Genomic DNA, 15,817 nt, shown 5'->3' on the forward strand with positions numbered 1-15,817 from the left:
AAATTCTCTTCAAATAAAAGCAAGTGTATTATTAATCGTTTTGATTTGTATGTCTAAATATTCAAGATTTTTCCTAGGATCAAGACAATTTGTTCGTAAGATGCATGTGAAGTATTTACCAATGAGATGGAAAACAGGAGATAATTACTGTTATGTTCTGTCCGATGATGCGACTAAGAAGTCATGGCTAATTGACCCAGCGTACCCTTCGGATATCCTGCCTTATTTGAAGACCGAAAATAAGACCGAGGTGGAGGCAATTGTCAACACTCATCATCACTATGATCATTCAGGAGGCAATGCAGATCTTCTGAAACTTTACAAGAATATTCCAGTCATTGCAGGAAAGGATTCTCCGAATGTGACGCACACTCCGAAGCATGGGGAAGTTTTGAAGCTTGGTGACAACGTTCAAATCACAGCAATTCACACCCCTTGCCACACACAGGACTCAATTTGTTATTTCGCCCAGGATACCAAGACCGGCGAGAAAGCCGTGTTCACTGGTGATACATTATTTATTTCAGGTTGCGGACGCTTCTTCGAGGGAAACGGAGCAGAGATGCAGGCTGCATTGCAGAGACTTATGGATCTTCCTGATAGCACTAAGGTGTATCCGGGACATGAGTATACTCTTTCAAACGTCAAGTTTTCTAAAACGGTGTTGGGTCCAAACAACAAGGCACTCAAAGAGCTCGAAGATTATTGTCTGAAGCACGAGGTGGTGACAGGAGCCTTCACCGTTGCTGACGAAAAGTTATTCAATCCATTTGTAAGATTGACAGATCCCGAAGTGATCAAGTCCACAAAGGAGTCCGATCCAGTTTCTGTCATGGACAAGTTGCGCCAAATGAAGAACAACTTTTAGGTATATCATGTTTTGTCTTTAAAAATTTCACCAAGCACCGTTAGTAAGTTCTCAATTCCTACTAAAATGGCTTCATCGCTACCACTTCCTGGTGTGTACCTCGAATGTGCAAAATCGATCAATTTCAGAGCACTCAATGGCGCATCGGAGCTTTCAGAGTCGGAATCATCTTCGATTTCAGGTTCCTTTATGAGTATATCTTGTAGCTCCAGCTCTTCCCATCTCTCGGTGTCGTTCTCAATTATCATGAGTATCGAAGCACCCACCATCCGTGTTTCTTGGTCAATCAAACAGTTGTATAACAGTTGTAACCGTTGTATCGTATTTTCTAATGCTATGATTTGTATGCTCTCTGGAAGCTTATTGTGGAAGAAGAATAATTCAAATGCATCCTTCACTGTACTCTTGGTTAGGGACCTCCCAAAAATCTTGTCAAATATCAGATAATTCCCGTCGCTTGATTTTGTAACGGTAGAGTTCAGATCTACACCTTGGATTTTGGGCAATGATTTCGTTGAAACGGGCATCTTCATGCCACAAATTCGATAATGCAACGACCCAGAAGTCGTGGTTTCTGAAACCTTCTTCATTCTTTCAATTTTCTCACTGCTAGAGTTCTCATCGTAAAGCACGTTCCCCAACTTGATGTCTATCAAGCTAGGCTTTTTAAACCCGTACAAGACATTTTCGAGAACCAAAAACTCCTGTCCTTGAAGGAGCGATTGTTTTTCATTATCAATGCTTAAATCTTTGTCTACATCGGCCTGTTGCTCTCGCAATTGATCGGTGACACCTGGTACCATGGAGCCATAAAATAGGGGCATCCAATGGAAAAGCTCTGATCCAAGTTCAATTTCGTCTGTAAGTTCGTGTATCTTTGCTTGTGTTTGGAGATAAAAATCCTTCTCTTGAGTAGTGGTTGGTTTAAAGAACAAAGAGCCGTCTGCAGACTGCAAGCTACCATCGTGCCCAGCAGCCTTATGCTCAATAGGAACAATCGACATTAAATAAATTTATTTTGAAGCACAGCCGTATTAACTTTAGTATTTACCGTCTTCTTCTCGAAGAATTAACGTATCGCCCGCGTCCAACCTTGACGTTCACAGGCTTAATATGTTCTGTACCCGTGAAGAAAGGAGAAATGAAATTGTCTGCCGACCCACCTCCAACGTACTCCTGCATGACCTTCTCGTTCTGTCGTAGCTGCCACTTTGCATTCTTGAGTGCTTGCTGATACTCTTTTTGGTCTTCACGAAGATAGACGTTTTCCAGAAGAGGGTTACCGCGGTGTTGGTAACCTTGGCTTCCGTATTTCTTGGCGTAGTTCTTGGATTGTGGGGAAGGGAGAGAGTACTTGTCGCCTCTTCTATGCCATTCGAAATTCTTCTTAAGGTGAGGAATTATATTACCATTGGCAACCACAGAAACAGCGCACCTAAGTAATGTGGCACCGCCACAGGCAGAACAGAAATGCTTTGGAGTTCCGTCTTTGGGTATTGGGATCATCGTAAAACAAGCGTGACATCTCAACATGTAATTTCTCACTCTCTTTATTTGCATACCTGACATTGCATTCATCAAGTTCAAGCCAATTTGAAGAGCCACGTTCTGCACAGCGAAATCTCCCGTGGACAAAGCAACCTTCACTTTTTGGATGTCTGCTGACGACTCCACTTTTTCATTTTCATCCTTCATCATTTCTTCAATCAAGTTTTCTGGTGTAATCCATTCTCCTTCGTCTTCTGCGTCCGAAAATTCTTGTGATAAGTGATCTTCGACGGACAACTTATCTACTTTGTCAATTACTTCAGTAAGATCTTCGGTAGATGCTTGTGAGTCCTCTGCTGGTATTTCTCTAACTTCATCCAAGTTTTTGTCGTCTTCAGTAGTGTGTTCTTGGTTATCAGTTGGTTTCTTTCTATGTCTCTTACCGCCTCTTCTGGTCTTCTTTTTGATCTTTTCAACCGGCTCAAATTCCGGCTCATGCGACGATTCAGCTTCATCTGAGACATTCACAGATTCCTTGCTATTTTCTTTCTGTTGCTCTTTTGGTTTACGTTTTTTTTTCTCCCCAGGGTAGGATCTGAGTCTCCAAGGCCCATTATTAAGTTGGCACTCCAGTTCGTAGGTGAGTGCCAAAATATGTAAATCGTTTTGCGACAGCACAAGATAATCACCTGTTAGTTTGGTAAACTCGATGACAGCATTAATAGCGTTGGGCTTGGGTTGTCTAACTTGTAGCTTGTCTCCCCATATAAGAATTTGCTTTCTTGCGTGCTCATCTTTCAGTTCTGAAAAGACTCCGGGAGTTGTATAGAAATTAGATCCAAACTGCTGTAGCTGAGAGGCCGACTGAGTGATTAGCGGGCCAGCGTCTAGAACAAGTGTATTCACCTTCGACATGATATTAAGTTCTTAAAAAAAAATTTAGCTGAAAAATTATTTTTATCAGGGCTGTGCTCAATTTAGTGTTTTCACAGAAAGTTGTAGAATTATCATCTTACGAAGAAAGTCCTTAATGGCCATTGGAAATTTACTGCAGAACGGTGAAAGGGCGTTAGACCAAGATCATTTAGATGAAGCTGTTTTCAATGCCAACCAAGCGTTGAAAGAGAACGAAAACTCTTTCAAAGCTTTATATCTGAGAAATAGGGCATATTTGAGATCTAAAAAATACGATTTGGCGATTGATGATGCATCAAAGCTGGTCACTGTGGCACAAAACAGTGGAAAAAGAGAAGATATTGCTCTTGCTCTAAGACAAAAAGGAGTTTCGTTGTTCAGAGTATCGCAAAATGAATCTGCTTATGAGCATATTAGTCAATCGGAGAAATTAAACCCTAAGGATCAAGAGACTCTGATGCTGAAAAAAATGATTGAAAACCGCTTGAAAAAGCAAGGAACTCAAACTCTTCCGGAATCAGTCCCTCAGGAGATCCATTCCCCCAAAACCCAGGAATCAAAGCAGAACTTAAAAGTTGATTGGTATGATTCGAAAGAACTTGTTAGTATCTCAATTTTTGTGAAGAACATTCCTTCAGAATCGTTGAAAGTTGAGTTTTCAGAGCACTCCGTTGATGTGAGCTTCAAAACCAAAGACAGTTCGGAATTCAACTACAGTCTAGATCCTCTTTATGGGCCGATTGACCCCGAAAAATCTTCTTTCAAGCTATTTGGTACCAAGTTAGAACTATATCTTTCTAAAAATTCAGAATCTACTTGGAAAAGTCTCGAAAAGACAGGAGAGGATTCGAGCTTCTCTCAAATTCCAAAAGACGATTTCTCTAGTTCAACATTGAGTTACCCATCTTCGTCACGTAAAAAAATCAATTGGGACCAACTTAATATTGATGACGATAACGAATACTCAGATCAAAATCCAGACGATTTCTTCAAGAAGTTGTATCAAAACGCAGATGAAGATACGAAAAGAGCAATGATGAAAAGTTATCTTGAAAGTAATGGAACGGCATTAAGCACAGATTGGTCGGAAGTTGGTCAGAAAAAGGTTGATACTACCCCTCCCGATGGAGCAGAAGTCAAAAAATGGTGATGAAATAACTTGTCAACATACAGGGAATAATGTTGCCTAAAAGGTCTCGGTATCCCAATTCATTGACATATCATTCAGGATTTGGTTAGAAGTGGTTCCATTTGACTTGGCCGGTAGGAGATTGACATTTTCTTTAGCCTCCTCACTATAATCGATTAAGGAATCGCTCAATTCAGCAACAGATGGCCTTTCATAAGAGAAAACCCGTCGGTTGCTTGTTTCCTGACTAGTGTTGATTGTTCTGAGTGACGAAGGTGGTGATGGAATTTTCATTTCAAAATTCAGTGGCTTCAAACTCAATGGATCAGGCAATTTCCCCATTTGGACTTTCTTCCTTGGAGGGCTGCGGGAGACAGGAGAGAGACTCGGCATGATTAACTGTGGCCTCGTGCGCAGTTGAGGTTTTTCTTGAGATCTGATAGGGGACCCTCCTTTAATCACAATTGGTTTGTTAGAGATAGTAGACCCTGTCATGAACTGGATAGCTTTGTTTGGCGAAGTAAGCTTTGTTTTTGCGAAGACAGGTGGATGAACAGGCGGAACGTATAACTGTGAATTATCAGGCTGTCTGTCCAAATGCTCTGGGGATCTGGAGCGCAAACGTTCTTTGATGGGAGAGCTCTCTTTTGAATCAAATGGATTGGTCATATCACTTGTGTGAGTCTTTCTGATAACCGATTCAATGATCGTAGGTTCTCTATAAGGATTCAAGATTTTCGAGCGTGCTGATTTGAGCCCCAATGACTGTCTCTTTGGTTGAACATTATAATGGTCTCTTCGCACAGAAGAAACAACAGGCTCGCGTCTCAATGATCTCTGGATAGGCTTGATAGGTGAAGGGCGAATGGGCGATCTTCGATAAGACCGTTTTCTGCAGAGCTCGGATTCAATATTTTCCAGATGTAAAATGTACGGCTTCCCATTCACTTTAAATGCTCTGCCTTTTTCAGACTGATAATTCACAAGTTGCTCTTTTAGGTCATTGATGGTGGACGGTAACTGTTTTGCTAGTTTATCCCTGACTTTTTCCTCTTGTCTTAAAATTTTGAAAGAATCTCTTTTGAGAAGCCTGTTGGGATCTTTAACAGCTTCGTCCAGTTCGGATTTTTCTCTCAGGAGCTCGTCCAGCTTGGAAATAGACTGTAGAAGTGGCTTCAAACTTTCAACCTCATAACGCAGCCGTGCGATTTCTTCGTTATGTTCTTCAAGCAGAAACTCGTTGTATTCTGCATCATCATCGATATAGTATGCTTTGAATTTAAGACGATCCTGTTCATCGTACATCAGAAGATCCCAAAACCCATGGATTCTGGATCTGGCTAACTCGATGAATTTGGAAATATTCTCCTTCTTCTCTTGCTCCAACTTTTCTACCAATTCCTCAAAGTTTGCAATAGACTGTAGCTTTAGGTTTTTGTTGTTTTTGAGGAAATCCTGTATCGAGTTATCATTAGGTCGGAGAACAGCCCACAAGTCTTCCAGTTTACTCATTAGTGCATTGAGTTGCGTGCTTCTATGATTTTTTTCTGTTTTCAAACTTTCTAGCTGATCCTGGTAACGCTGGAAGCATTGGCCTTTGAGTCCCACTTTTTGTATCAAGTCCTCATTGTCATAATGTTTTAGATCCAGCTTGACATCCATATCAAGTTCGTGCGATAAATCTCTGATTTCCTCGATTGTCTTATTCAGCTCTGTACATCTCACTTTGATGAACTTCTCAAGGTTTGCTCGTTCGTTCGTGATTTGCTCCAAAAGCACAGGACTGGAGCGACTAAATTTCGTTGCCATGATACCTTTTATGTCATCAACCTCCTCTATTGTGCTATACTTGAAACTTTCCTCTGGAGTTGGAATTTCGTTAAAGAAGCGCTCATTCTTATAGCCATCTACCAGCTCCAATCTTGTATAGAACTCCCTTATCACTTTGGAAATTCCCATGATCTTTTCGACTAATATTGGTTTGAACTTGAGTATTCCTTGCTCCACTTCCTTGATTATTGCAGACATTGTTTCTGATTCATTACAATATTGTGAAAGATCCACAAACTTGCCTTGTCTGTAATCATCTATCAGTTTCTCCACTTTGTTATCAAGGAGATCGTCCTTGTATTCGTTCTGGTAGTTTTTGAGAACTTTGAATATCTTTGCAATTGTGTCGAGTGATTTGATGAACTCTTCGTTCAGGTGAAGTTCGTCTTGCTTTAGTTCATTGTGGTAATTGTCAAGAAGAGCATGTATAGATTGATACCACCGCTCTAATTTGGGTTCTCTGTCTCCCAGTTTGAGCCCGAGAGATTGTATGTCTTGAATTAATTTAACAGTGTCCTCGATTGGAAGCCTAAGTGGTGGTTTGGTATCGTTCTTGATTTGGTCTTTTTTAGCTCCTCGTATTATTTCAGCTATTGATGCAAGCTGGTCCGGTGATAGCCCATCCAGGGCACCACTGATATCGGTATCAAGAGTCATTAGTCAAATACGAGTCCTGACTTTAGCACATGTACTTTTTATCCGATCTAGAGTATTATGAGCCGTCGTAATTAATTGTTTACAATAAAAATTATTAGTGCAATCTCTATTTACAATTTACCCGATCAAGTAAATTGATCACAGCTGATTCTTGCAAGATAAATTATGGCCCTTCAGAAAAAGAACTGGGGTTCAACGTTGATGAATAGCTCTCTATAAAGTGTGTCTCTAACTTGGTCTTTACAACATGACAAGAACATTCCTGAAGATATCTTTTTCACTCAAATGGCCAATTCTGTGCAATGTTTGAAGAATGGCTCTCAAAATAGAAGTAAACCTACTGGGAACATGCGCTTTCTTATTTTCCAAACTCTGTCTCTTACCCTTGACTTTTCATTTTGGCAAGAGCCCAAGTAGCAGTAATCTCGTTAAATTTTTATCTATCTTTCCATGGAACTTTAGATGCACCGGTTCAATCTCCCCTGAATTGACCACTTTTTTACGATATCACTATACATCGAAAGATAGGAGGATTGGGGTCATCCGATGTTCTCCCATCTTGATCGACAAATTCAGAAGCCAACACGAGACGAGCAATAGAATAGGTTGTCGTGAAGGGCTACTCTAGGAGGCATATAAAAGGGGCAAGGTAGATCTTTTTGTGCGGTATCAGACCCAAGAGAGGAAATAAGTGAACATAAGTACAAAAGAACTAGAGATCTTATTATAAGATAGAAGGTAACAGTATTCTGGACCGGATCCTCACAGTTGATAGCACCGGAAAACTAAACGATTTAAGGTCGATAAGATGGCTTGAGTAGGGAAACCAGTGTCAGCGAAAGAACCACGGCCACTGGCCCCGCCGGCTAAGTCTTTGAAGAAATTAGAAAGGTATAGCAGCTTGGGGTACCCATTGGTGCTCCGCACGTTTGTGCATAAGATGGAAGAATAGTTCGTAGTGGTCAATGTTATGAACGACGTCAACATAATGAGCTGCACAAGCCTGAGGTTGATGGGAGCGGCCTTTGATTGTTTCCTCAGTTAAAGAGGATTCGAAGTTTGGCAGGAATTCGTCTAACTGCTCCAAAGACGATTCCTATCGATCGGATTTGGGCCTAGACCGCGGAATCGTCACCGATGATTATCCGCTTAAAAAGATATACAAACAGGGACAGAGAAAATCCCACGAAAAGGGGAACCGGGCCTTAAAACGAAAAAAAAATGGCTATGGATAATCAATAACTCAGACTGGATCATTAAAGCATCAACCAAGTGGTTGTATAGTGTAGTGGTTATCACTTTCGGTTTTGATCCGAACAACCCCGGTTCGAATCCGGGTACGACCTATTTTTTTTCAAAGTCAATTTTTGTAGTTTTTTGGCTCGTGGAAGAGTCCAAGGAACTTTATTACTGATGGCCATAAAACATAACTCAAACCTTGTTTTTGATATAGTATACGTAATCGTCGTAATACCCATAGTGAGTTTCGTCGTCGTCATAAAGAATAGACACTTCAGTGACTTTAAGGGCTAACTGTATTGGAAGGAGTCTTCCAAGCTTCACCAAAGCTGTTTGGCAAAAAGTGGCCAGGCTTTCAAAGGTTTTGGCATCCAAGTCCGTTGAAGTGCTTGTCTTATTTATTAGCTTATTAGAACTGTTGAGCTTTCTTTTCTTGTATATGGCTTCTTGTTTCGCAATCAGAGGCGTGAACTTTCCAAACATGGGATCAACAATTTCACAAAATCTTGAGCTCAGGAATGTATTCCCATAACGGAGCAGTGTCGTGAGAATCTTCAGAGCAGCATCAACAACTCTCAAATCCTTATGGTATACAAAGCTGGAAACGGTTGGCCATAGAGATGCACAAATTTTGAGCAGAGTTGATTTATCCGTAGCCATTATTGGAAGCAGCTTATTGATCAGGTTTAACGTGATGAGAGTCACTTTGACTGAATTATGCTTCGAAAGTCTTTCGCTGTACGAGAAGATCTGAAATAGAGTTTTGAACAGCTTAGGGGAGATGGGTGGCTTGTCGGATTGCTGCGGCTCTTGAAATGGAGCAATAGACTCAATTTCAGACCCAGACTCGTCATCGCTATCAACCTCCAAAACCTTGTCTTTTTTCAGTTGTTCATCTGGAGCATTATTTTCATCTGAATCCAGCTCTGGAACATCTACTTCTTTCTCAACAAATTCAACCACGTCGTCAATATCTGATAGATTCCAATGACTTGGAACAAGAACATTGTCTTCTTGTAAGTTTTGTTCCAGACTCTGGAAATCAAAGTCTTTGAAGAAACTGTTGTAAACTTTGGTAACCAGCTGATCGAAAACCAAAAAGAATCCCTCACATAGTGAAGTGTATCCGTGGTACATATCCAACAAAGTGAATATTGTTGAAATAATATCGTCCAACTGGGTTACCAGTCCAATATCTCCTATGTTGATCAGAACGCCTAAAACAATTGGAGTTCGTGGGGTAATAGAGTCTCCAGTCATATTGATTGACAATGAATCAGCAAGGTAATCACAGTTTTCCGTAATCAATTTCTCGACAGAACCGTCATAAAGTTGTTCGGCGATTTTCAAAGCAACATGTTGAGCTTGCGATCGGACAATTTGGCTTGAAGAGGCAAGATTGTCAACCACAGGATACAAAAAATCAACCAGTTCGGGTCCAAACCCGTCTCCTAAAACAACGCAAGCTTTTTCGATGCACATCAGCCCCACCAATTTGGATTGTATAAGATTTTGTTCATCTCTGACGGAACTGTAGGTAAGCAACTCGCCCGTTTTTTCTAGCAGACTAAGCACCACATCAGATGGACTATTAGATTCCTCATCTTCTATCAAAAAACTCGAGTCTTGTGGAGTTGAAGCATGGAGAGCACTGGATGCAAGCCATAAAGTCATTGAATTCGAAATAGCTAGTTCATTTGACGTAACAGGCGGCAAGTTCAACAGTATCGGTTCGAGAAATGATACATTGTGTTCTCCAAGTGTAAAGAGATAACTTTGGAGAGATTCTTCGACCTCTGCGTCGTAAATACCGTCCAACACCCTAGCTTTTTCAAGGTCTTGGAAACTTGAATTTGTAGTAATTGAAAGAAGTTGATCGGTATACGAGGCTTCCGCTGAAATCTTCTTCTTGCGATTCTGAAATCCCTGTGAAACAAGTATCTCCTGGAGAGTATGAATTGACCTTTCTGATAATAACAAAATGTCTTTATCGAAGAATGAAAGTATTCGGACAAAAAAGGATAGTTTCTTGAAGTATGAGGTTATTTTGGATGAATCTGGAGACAGCAGAATCACGTCAGCTGAAGATAGCGCTTTTTCAAACTCTATGAAAACCAGATCCAGCTTCTTTGGCGCTTGAGAATCCAGAGCTAGTGAATCAGTCAATTTTTGGAAATATGTTTTCTGGTCGCAGATGAGAGCCAAACAGTTGATAATCTGAGGGACCAAAAAAGTACATGAAACAAAACAACGGCTTAGAATTGAGGAACACAAATTGAAGTAGCTTTCGCTGGTTTCGGCTCTTTGATCTTCTTTCAAAATAACTTTGAAAGCCTTGTGCAACTGGTAAATGGTAGCCTTGAGCCAACTAGTCGTTCTATGTATTTGTCTTTCTCTGTTCTCTGGTATAAAGACGTTAAACTCTCCTTCTCTTGTATCCTGCTGCTTGATATCTTCCAAGTTGAGAACTTTGTAATTTGTATCCACTTGTAAATCATAGTCATCAAAAACGTAGCAAATTATTGTGGTCAAAACATTCAATGACAGATTTATAACTTTCGCCTTTCGTGTATGTTTGATTGTCTTACTGATAGAGGAAACGACGCCCGGTAACATGAAGGACAAAATTTCGCCATCGTGAAACATGTCAAACAACACGTTCAACGTCTCCAAGCTGGATAATTGAACCGTGATATTTTGATTATGCTGAGCAAAATGCAGTAACACTGTCACCATATGACCTAGAGAGGGCATATTCTTGTCATCGTTCAAATATCTGTTTGTGAATTCTGGGCCCTGGTTGCGTATACCCAACAAGGTATCGTGTAAACACCCGATCCCGTTAATTAATGTCTCGTCAGTATGCGTAACAAACTCGGAAGGTTTAATGTTTGGTTTGCCTCCAATTAAGAATGTTATCAGAGGAATGAATTGTTGCGCGAGGCCTTGCGCAAGGGCCCCCGAGAATGACCAGCACCTTTTGATTAAAGTTCGGATGATCGATAAAACATACTCCAATTCAGTCTCCTGCAGAACAGGCCGTCGCAACAGTTGCGCAATTGGAACAAAAATGTAGTCTGCAAGACTGGTGGGAAATCCTATCTCTTTTGTACCTATTACTCGATTGATGGAGTCCTTCAGTACAAAATCAAGTTTCTTTAATGCATCGACAAGCTGCTTGGAAGTGAATATCGTCTCGGGAGCAAATGTGATAGCAGATAGGTCCACACAGCTCTGTTTGACTTCTTTGAAAAGAATGATTCCCAGATCATCAGGATCAAAGGAGCCATTATCCATACTCCAAGACTAATCAAACTAAATTCTTGAAGAACCCTTACACCTGAACTTTTCTGGCAACAAAAAATCAAGTGGGCGAAAATTTTTCACTTTCAAATTATATTTCAACAAAAGCAAGTTTCGAGTACGTAGACAGACCTCTGATTTGCAAGTGTTCAACTGGGTTTATCAAATTGGCAAAAAAAGCAAGCTGGGACAAAAATTACAGTTTTCGATTGGTACAAACAACAAAGATGACTTGTCTGAACGGGGCATTTTTGATGTTGGTAAATGTTGAAAGCTATAATACCTTGTTCCAGATCTAGCAAGTTCAAAGTTGATTTGTTCTTGTTACGCTCATGACTCCACGGGACACTCATGCAGCTTCTATTGGTTTTTTGCCTTGGGAATACTAACTACTTTTAGAAAATGACCAGAACATCTGTTTTAGCTGACGCCCTCAACGCTATTAACAACGCCGAGAAAACCGGAAAGAGACAGGTTCTCATCAGACCATCTTCCAAAGTGATCATCAAGTTCCTCCAAGTGATGCAAAAGCATGGTAAGTCTAATTTTACACCGGAATGATAACTGGATGGCTTGTCGGTTTTTCAGTCCCTTGCTGTCTTTTAAGTTTCCGGAAGATCAATGCAGGAAATGCTTCTTACACAGCGTTAGTAACCAGTTGCTTTCGTCTGTTTACTTTTCCTCGACATAATTTCTCTGAGAAGATACTAACTTCTTTTAGGTTACATTGGAGAATTTGAATACATCGACGACCACAGATCTGGAAAGATTGTCATTCAATTGAATGGTAGACTTAACAAGTGTGGTGTCATCAACCCAAGATATAACGTCAAGATTACCGATGTCGAGAAATGGACTGCTAGCTTGTTGCCAGCCAGACAATTTGGTTTCGTTATCTTGACTACCTCTGCTGGTATTATGGACCACGAGGAAGCCAAGAGAAAGCACGTTGCTGGTAAGATTCTGGGTTTCGTGTACTAATTTATATACCTGTTACTCCGAATTATAATGTCTTTTCCGAAAAAAAAATATTTGGCTGTGTAGATTTGTTTAACTTTCGAAGGATTGGCGGCTATCCCTTTTTCTTTCTAATTAATTCATTTCTGAGTTACAAGACTAATAAGAGGCGGCATGTTATCAGTTCTGAAGACTCTTGCAATCTCTTTGATTGCTAGTACCGTTTACGGTGCTATCCATCCAATTGAAGTCAGGGAAAGACATTTTCATGACTCTGTTACCGGACGACCAGTAAGTGTGATTATGAGCTACATCACTAACTAAATCGCTCAGTTTTTTGTTAAAGGTGTTGACTACCAACCTGGTGGTTCATCTGCTGTAAACCAAATGAGCGATCCGCTATCTGACGCTGGCAAGTGTGCCAGAGATATTGTTTTGTTCCAAATGCTTGGAATCAACACCATTAGAGTTTACTCTATTAATCCTGATCTTAACCACGATAAGTGCATGACTTTATTGGCGGCTGCAGGAATCTACCTTGTTCTGGATGTCAACTCCCCATTGCCTAACCAACATTTGAATAGATACGAACCATGGACATCATACAACACAGATTATCTTTCCCATGTCTTCAAGACTGTTGAGGTGTTTTCCGGCTACAACAACACTTTGGCTTTCTTTGCTGGAAACGAAATTGTCAATGACAAGCTATCTGCCAAAGTTTCTCCTGGATACATCAAGGCTGTTGTTAGAGATTTGAAAGATTACATCAATTACCAGGCGGTTCGTAAAATTCCTGTTGGATATTCGGCAGCTGATGATCTTAGTTACAGAATTTCTCTCGCCAAATACTTGGAGTGTTACGAAAACAGTCCTTCTGAAAGCGTCGACTTCTATGGTGTCAACACTTACCAATGGTGTGGTGACCAAACGTTCCACTCTAGTGGTTACAATATCCTTGTCAACGATTATGATGACTATAGCATTCCAATATTTTTCTCCGAATATGGTTGCAATGAAGTTCTTCCAAGAAAATTCAAGGAGATCGGCAGTATCTACTCCAACCAGATGTCTTCTGTGTTCTCTGGTGGTTTAGTGTATGAGTTCGCTCAAGAGCCAAACAATTACGGGTTGGTCGACTACGATGAGGAAGGAAATGTTCATTTACTTGCCGATTTCCACGCCTTAAGAGAGCAGCTAGCTAAGGTCAATGACCCTCCTGTTCCAAAGAAGGCTATTTTGCAAAATGAAAAGAACACGAACGTGGGAATGTTTGGTAAAGGAAGCCGTAATAGACAACAAAGAACCAAGGTTTGTGACACCCAATACCAAAACCTTGATGTCTCGAGTGGGGTTCCTAGATCTTTAGGTACCACCTTGATTACAAACGGTGTGAAAAAGGCAAGCAAAGGAACGTATGTTCCTCTTTCTGAGAGTGACATGACGTCCAAATACAAGATTTTCGATGTTGACGGCAAGCTCATGGGCGAGAACGCAAAAATTAAAGTTGTTCCAGAACCTCGTTCTGAGAACAAGCCTGTGATCTGGAATAACCGTAAGTTTAGAACTAAGAGTCCAAAGTACGAATTTTGAAGAGAGCTTATGGGCTGTCGAATCTATAATTCGAACAGAAACTAACTAAATTTAGTGGGTTCTAAGACCAAAATGTCCTCCATGTGGAACACATTCTACATTTGCTTAATTGGTGTTCTTGGATTCAATTTTTAAAATCGATAAGAATCATCTTCCAGAGATTTCCCAGTCTCCACTCTTACCACCTGATTTCTTCACAACTTGACAACCATCTATTTCCATCAACTTGTCAACAGCTTTGCACATATCGTACACAGTGAGCAGAGTCACAGTGGTGCCTGTTAGCGCTTCCATTTCGACTCCAGTCTTCCCATCACATTGGACTGTACACTGGACCGAAATGTGATTTTCTTGCTCGTTCAGGGCAAGATCAACAGTGATTCCTGTGATTGCGATGGGATGGCATAATGGCACTAATTCAGCAGTTTTTTTCACCGCCATTATGCCTGCTATTCTTGCAATTGACAACACATCGCCCTTCTTGTTGCTATTGGAGATGATTAATTTGATGGAATCTCTGTTGCTAAACTTTATTTTTCCTTCTGCGGTAGCAGATCTATGGGTGATTTCTTTTTCGTGGACGGCCACCATACGAGCTTCGCCTTTTGTATCAACGTGGGTGAGCTCTCTTGATGTTGAATAGTGGCGCCGTGGTTGGCTGTGGTATAGTTTAGGTGCTTAAGTTAGTATTTCGAATTTTGCGGGCAGGAAATAGAGCAATAAATATTTTCAGAGATCGGCCTATCCTCCTATTAAAATCATTGGTCTGTTTGGTTGGTCACCCAATTCGCTCATTCCGGCGTGTTTTTCTTTCTTTTGTTTGACTGCGTAGCCAATGCGTTTGAGAATCTCTTTATCATCGTAGCCAGCACGAATCAGATCTCTCAGAGAAGTTTCTGTATTGTCAAAGAGGCAAACTTTCAAGTTCCCGTCAGAAGTTATTCTAAGACGGGTACATGTGCTGCAGAAATCGTCGGTCATGGAGGTAATAAAGCCTATTTTACCTTTAAAGTTTGGTATCTGGTAAACTTTGGCAGTGTCACCATGTTTATTAGGGAGCTGTTCGATTTCCGGATACTGGACCTTGATATTGGACAGAATGTCCTCATAAGTAACCAGTTTGTTGGTGGACCATTTGTTGCCATCGAACGGCATATACTCGATGAATCTGACCTCGATCTTTGAGTTCTTTGTTAACTCCACAAAATTAAGAATTTCATCCTCGTTCATGTTTTTCAACACCACCACATTGACCTTGACATTGGGCACATTCAACTCTAAAGCGGCGTTCAAACTCTTCATCACTGCCTTAAGTCCATTGCGTCGCGTTATTAGTATAAACTTACCATTGATCAGGGTGTCGAGACTCAAGTTCAACGAGGTGAGGCCGTTTTTGAACAGATCTGGCAGTTTCCGATGAAGAGCCAGTCCGTTGGAAGTGATACAGATCTCTTCAATCCCCTTGATCTGGTTCAATCTCTGAACTAGAGGCACAATATCTTTTCTTACAGTTGGTTCTCCGCCTGTCAATCTTATCTTGCGCACGCCTTGTTGGGCGAAGATACGGGCTAATCTGACTATTTCGTCTGTTGTCAACAAGTGTTCAGGTGGAGACAGATCGACACCTTCCTCTGGCATGCAATAGACACACCGAAGATTGCACTTCTCGGTGATGGAGATCCGAAGATAATCATGTTTACGACCATAGGAATCGGTCAGAAACTCGGAAAACGGCTTGATAGGAATAGATCGCAGCTTCTCGAGTCTTGAAACGGCCCGTGATACCCCAAGCGAGTAGTATCTCACAAACATTAAAAAGAGCTAAAATTTGTAAAGAT

The 15,817-nt window shown here is 40.8% G+C and overlaps 9 protein-coding genes across 9 annotated transcripts; 3 read left to right on the forward strand and 6 right to left on the reverse strand.

Moving 5' to 3' along the window:
- Positions 1-100: 100 nt before the first annotated feature.
- OGAPHI_002897 (uncharacterized protein) lies at positions 101-868 on the forward strand (the record flags this gene model as incomplete). Its single annotated transcript, XM_046203816.1, has 1 exon — positions 101-868. The coding sequence occupies one exon, from the start codon at positions 101-103 to the stop codon at positions 866-868; it is 768 nt and encodes a 255-aa protein (XP_046062060.1).
- Positions 869-873: 5 nt separating this feature from the next.
- OGAPHI_002898 (uncharacterized protein) lies at positions 874-1,872 on the reverse strand (the record flags this gene model as incomplete). The annotated part of the gene is made up of 1 exon (XM_046203819.1): positions 874-1,872. One exon carries the CDS (start codon positions 1,870-1,872, stop codon positions 874-876), a length of 999 nt encoding a protein of 332 aa, XP_046062061.1.
- A 43-nt stretch (positions 1,873-1,915) lies between these two features.
- On the reverse strand, positions 1,916-3,271 carry OGAPHI_002899 (uncharacterized protein; the record flags this gene model as incomplete). The annotated part of the gene is made up of 1 exon (XM_046203820.1): positions 1,916-3,271. The coding sequence occupies one exon, from the start codon at positions 3,269-3,271 to the stop codon at positions 1,916-1,918; it is 1,356 nt and encodes a 451-aa protein (XP_046062062.1).
- Positions 3,272-3,386: 115 nt separating this feature from the next.
- OGAPHI_002900 (uncharacterized protein) lies at positions 3,387-4,421 on the forward strand (the record flags this gene model as incomplete). Its single annotated transcript, XM_046203821.1, has 1 exon — positions 3,387-4,421. The coding sequence occupies one exon, from the start codon at positions 3,387-3,389 to the stop codon at positions 4,419-4,421; it is 1,035 nt and encodes a 344-aa protein (XP_046062063.1).
- Positions 4,422-4,457: 36 nt separating this feature from the next.
- OGAPHI_002901 (uncharacterized protein) lies at positions 4,458-6,887 on the reverse strand (the record flags this gene model as incomplete). The annotated part of the gene is made up of 1 exon (XM_046203822.1): positions 4,458-6,887. One exon carries the CDS (start codon positions 6,885-6,887, stop codon positions 4,458-4,460), a length of 2,430 nt encoding a protein of 809 aa, XP_046062064.1.
- Positions 6,888-8,318: 1,431 nt separating this feature from the next.
- On the reverse strand, positions 8,319-11,423 carry OGAPHI_002902 (uncharacterized protein; the record flags this gene model as incomplete). The annotated part of the gene is made up of 1 exon (XM_046203823.1): positions 8,319-11,423. The coding sequence occupies one exon, from the start codon at positions 11,421-11,423 to the stop codon at positions 8,319-8,321; it is 3,105 nt and encodes a 1,034-aa protein (XP_046062065.1).
- A 408-nt stretch (positions 11,424-11,831) lies between these two features.
- Positions 11,832-15,164, forward strand: OGAPHI_002903 (uncharacterized protein; the record flags this gene model as incomplete). Its single annotated transcript, XM_046203824.1, has 4 exons — positions 11,832-11,964; positions 12,151-12,384; positions 12,733-13,966; positions 14,870-15,164. 4 exons carry the CDS (start codon positions 11,832-11,834, stop codon positions 15,162-15,164), a joined length of 1,896 nt encoding a protein of 631 aa, XP_046062066.1.
- OGAPHI_002904 (uncharacterized protein) lies at positions 14,127-14,570 on the reverse strand (the record flags this gene model as incomplete). Its single annotated transcript, XM_046203825.1, has 1 exon — positions 14,127-14,570. One exon carries the CDS (start codon positions 14,568-14,570, stop codon positions 14,127-14,129), a length of 444 nt encoding a protein of 147 aa, XP_046062067.1.
- Positions 14,721-15,617, reverse strand: OGAPHI_002905 (uncharacterized protein; the record flags this gene model as incomplete). The annotated part of the gene is made up of 1 exon (XM_046203826.1): positions 14,721-15,617. One exon carries the CDS (start codon positions 15,615-15,617, stop codon positions 14,721-14,723), a length of 897 nt encoding a protein of 298 aa, XP_046062068.1.
- Positions 15,618-15,817: the final 200 nt, after the last annotated feature.

The sequence above is a fragment of the Ogataea philodendri genome (genome assembly GCF_020536065.1).
Source record: "Ogataea philodendri strain CBS6075 chromosome Unknown scaffold7, whole genome shotgun sequence".
Taxonomy (NCBI): Eukaryota; Fungi; Ascomycota; class Pichiomycetes; order Pichiales; family Pichiaceae; genus Ogataea; species Ogataea philodendri.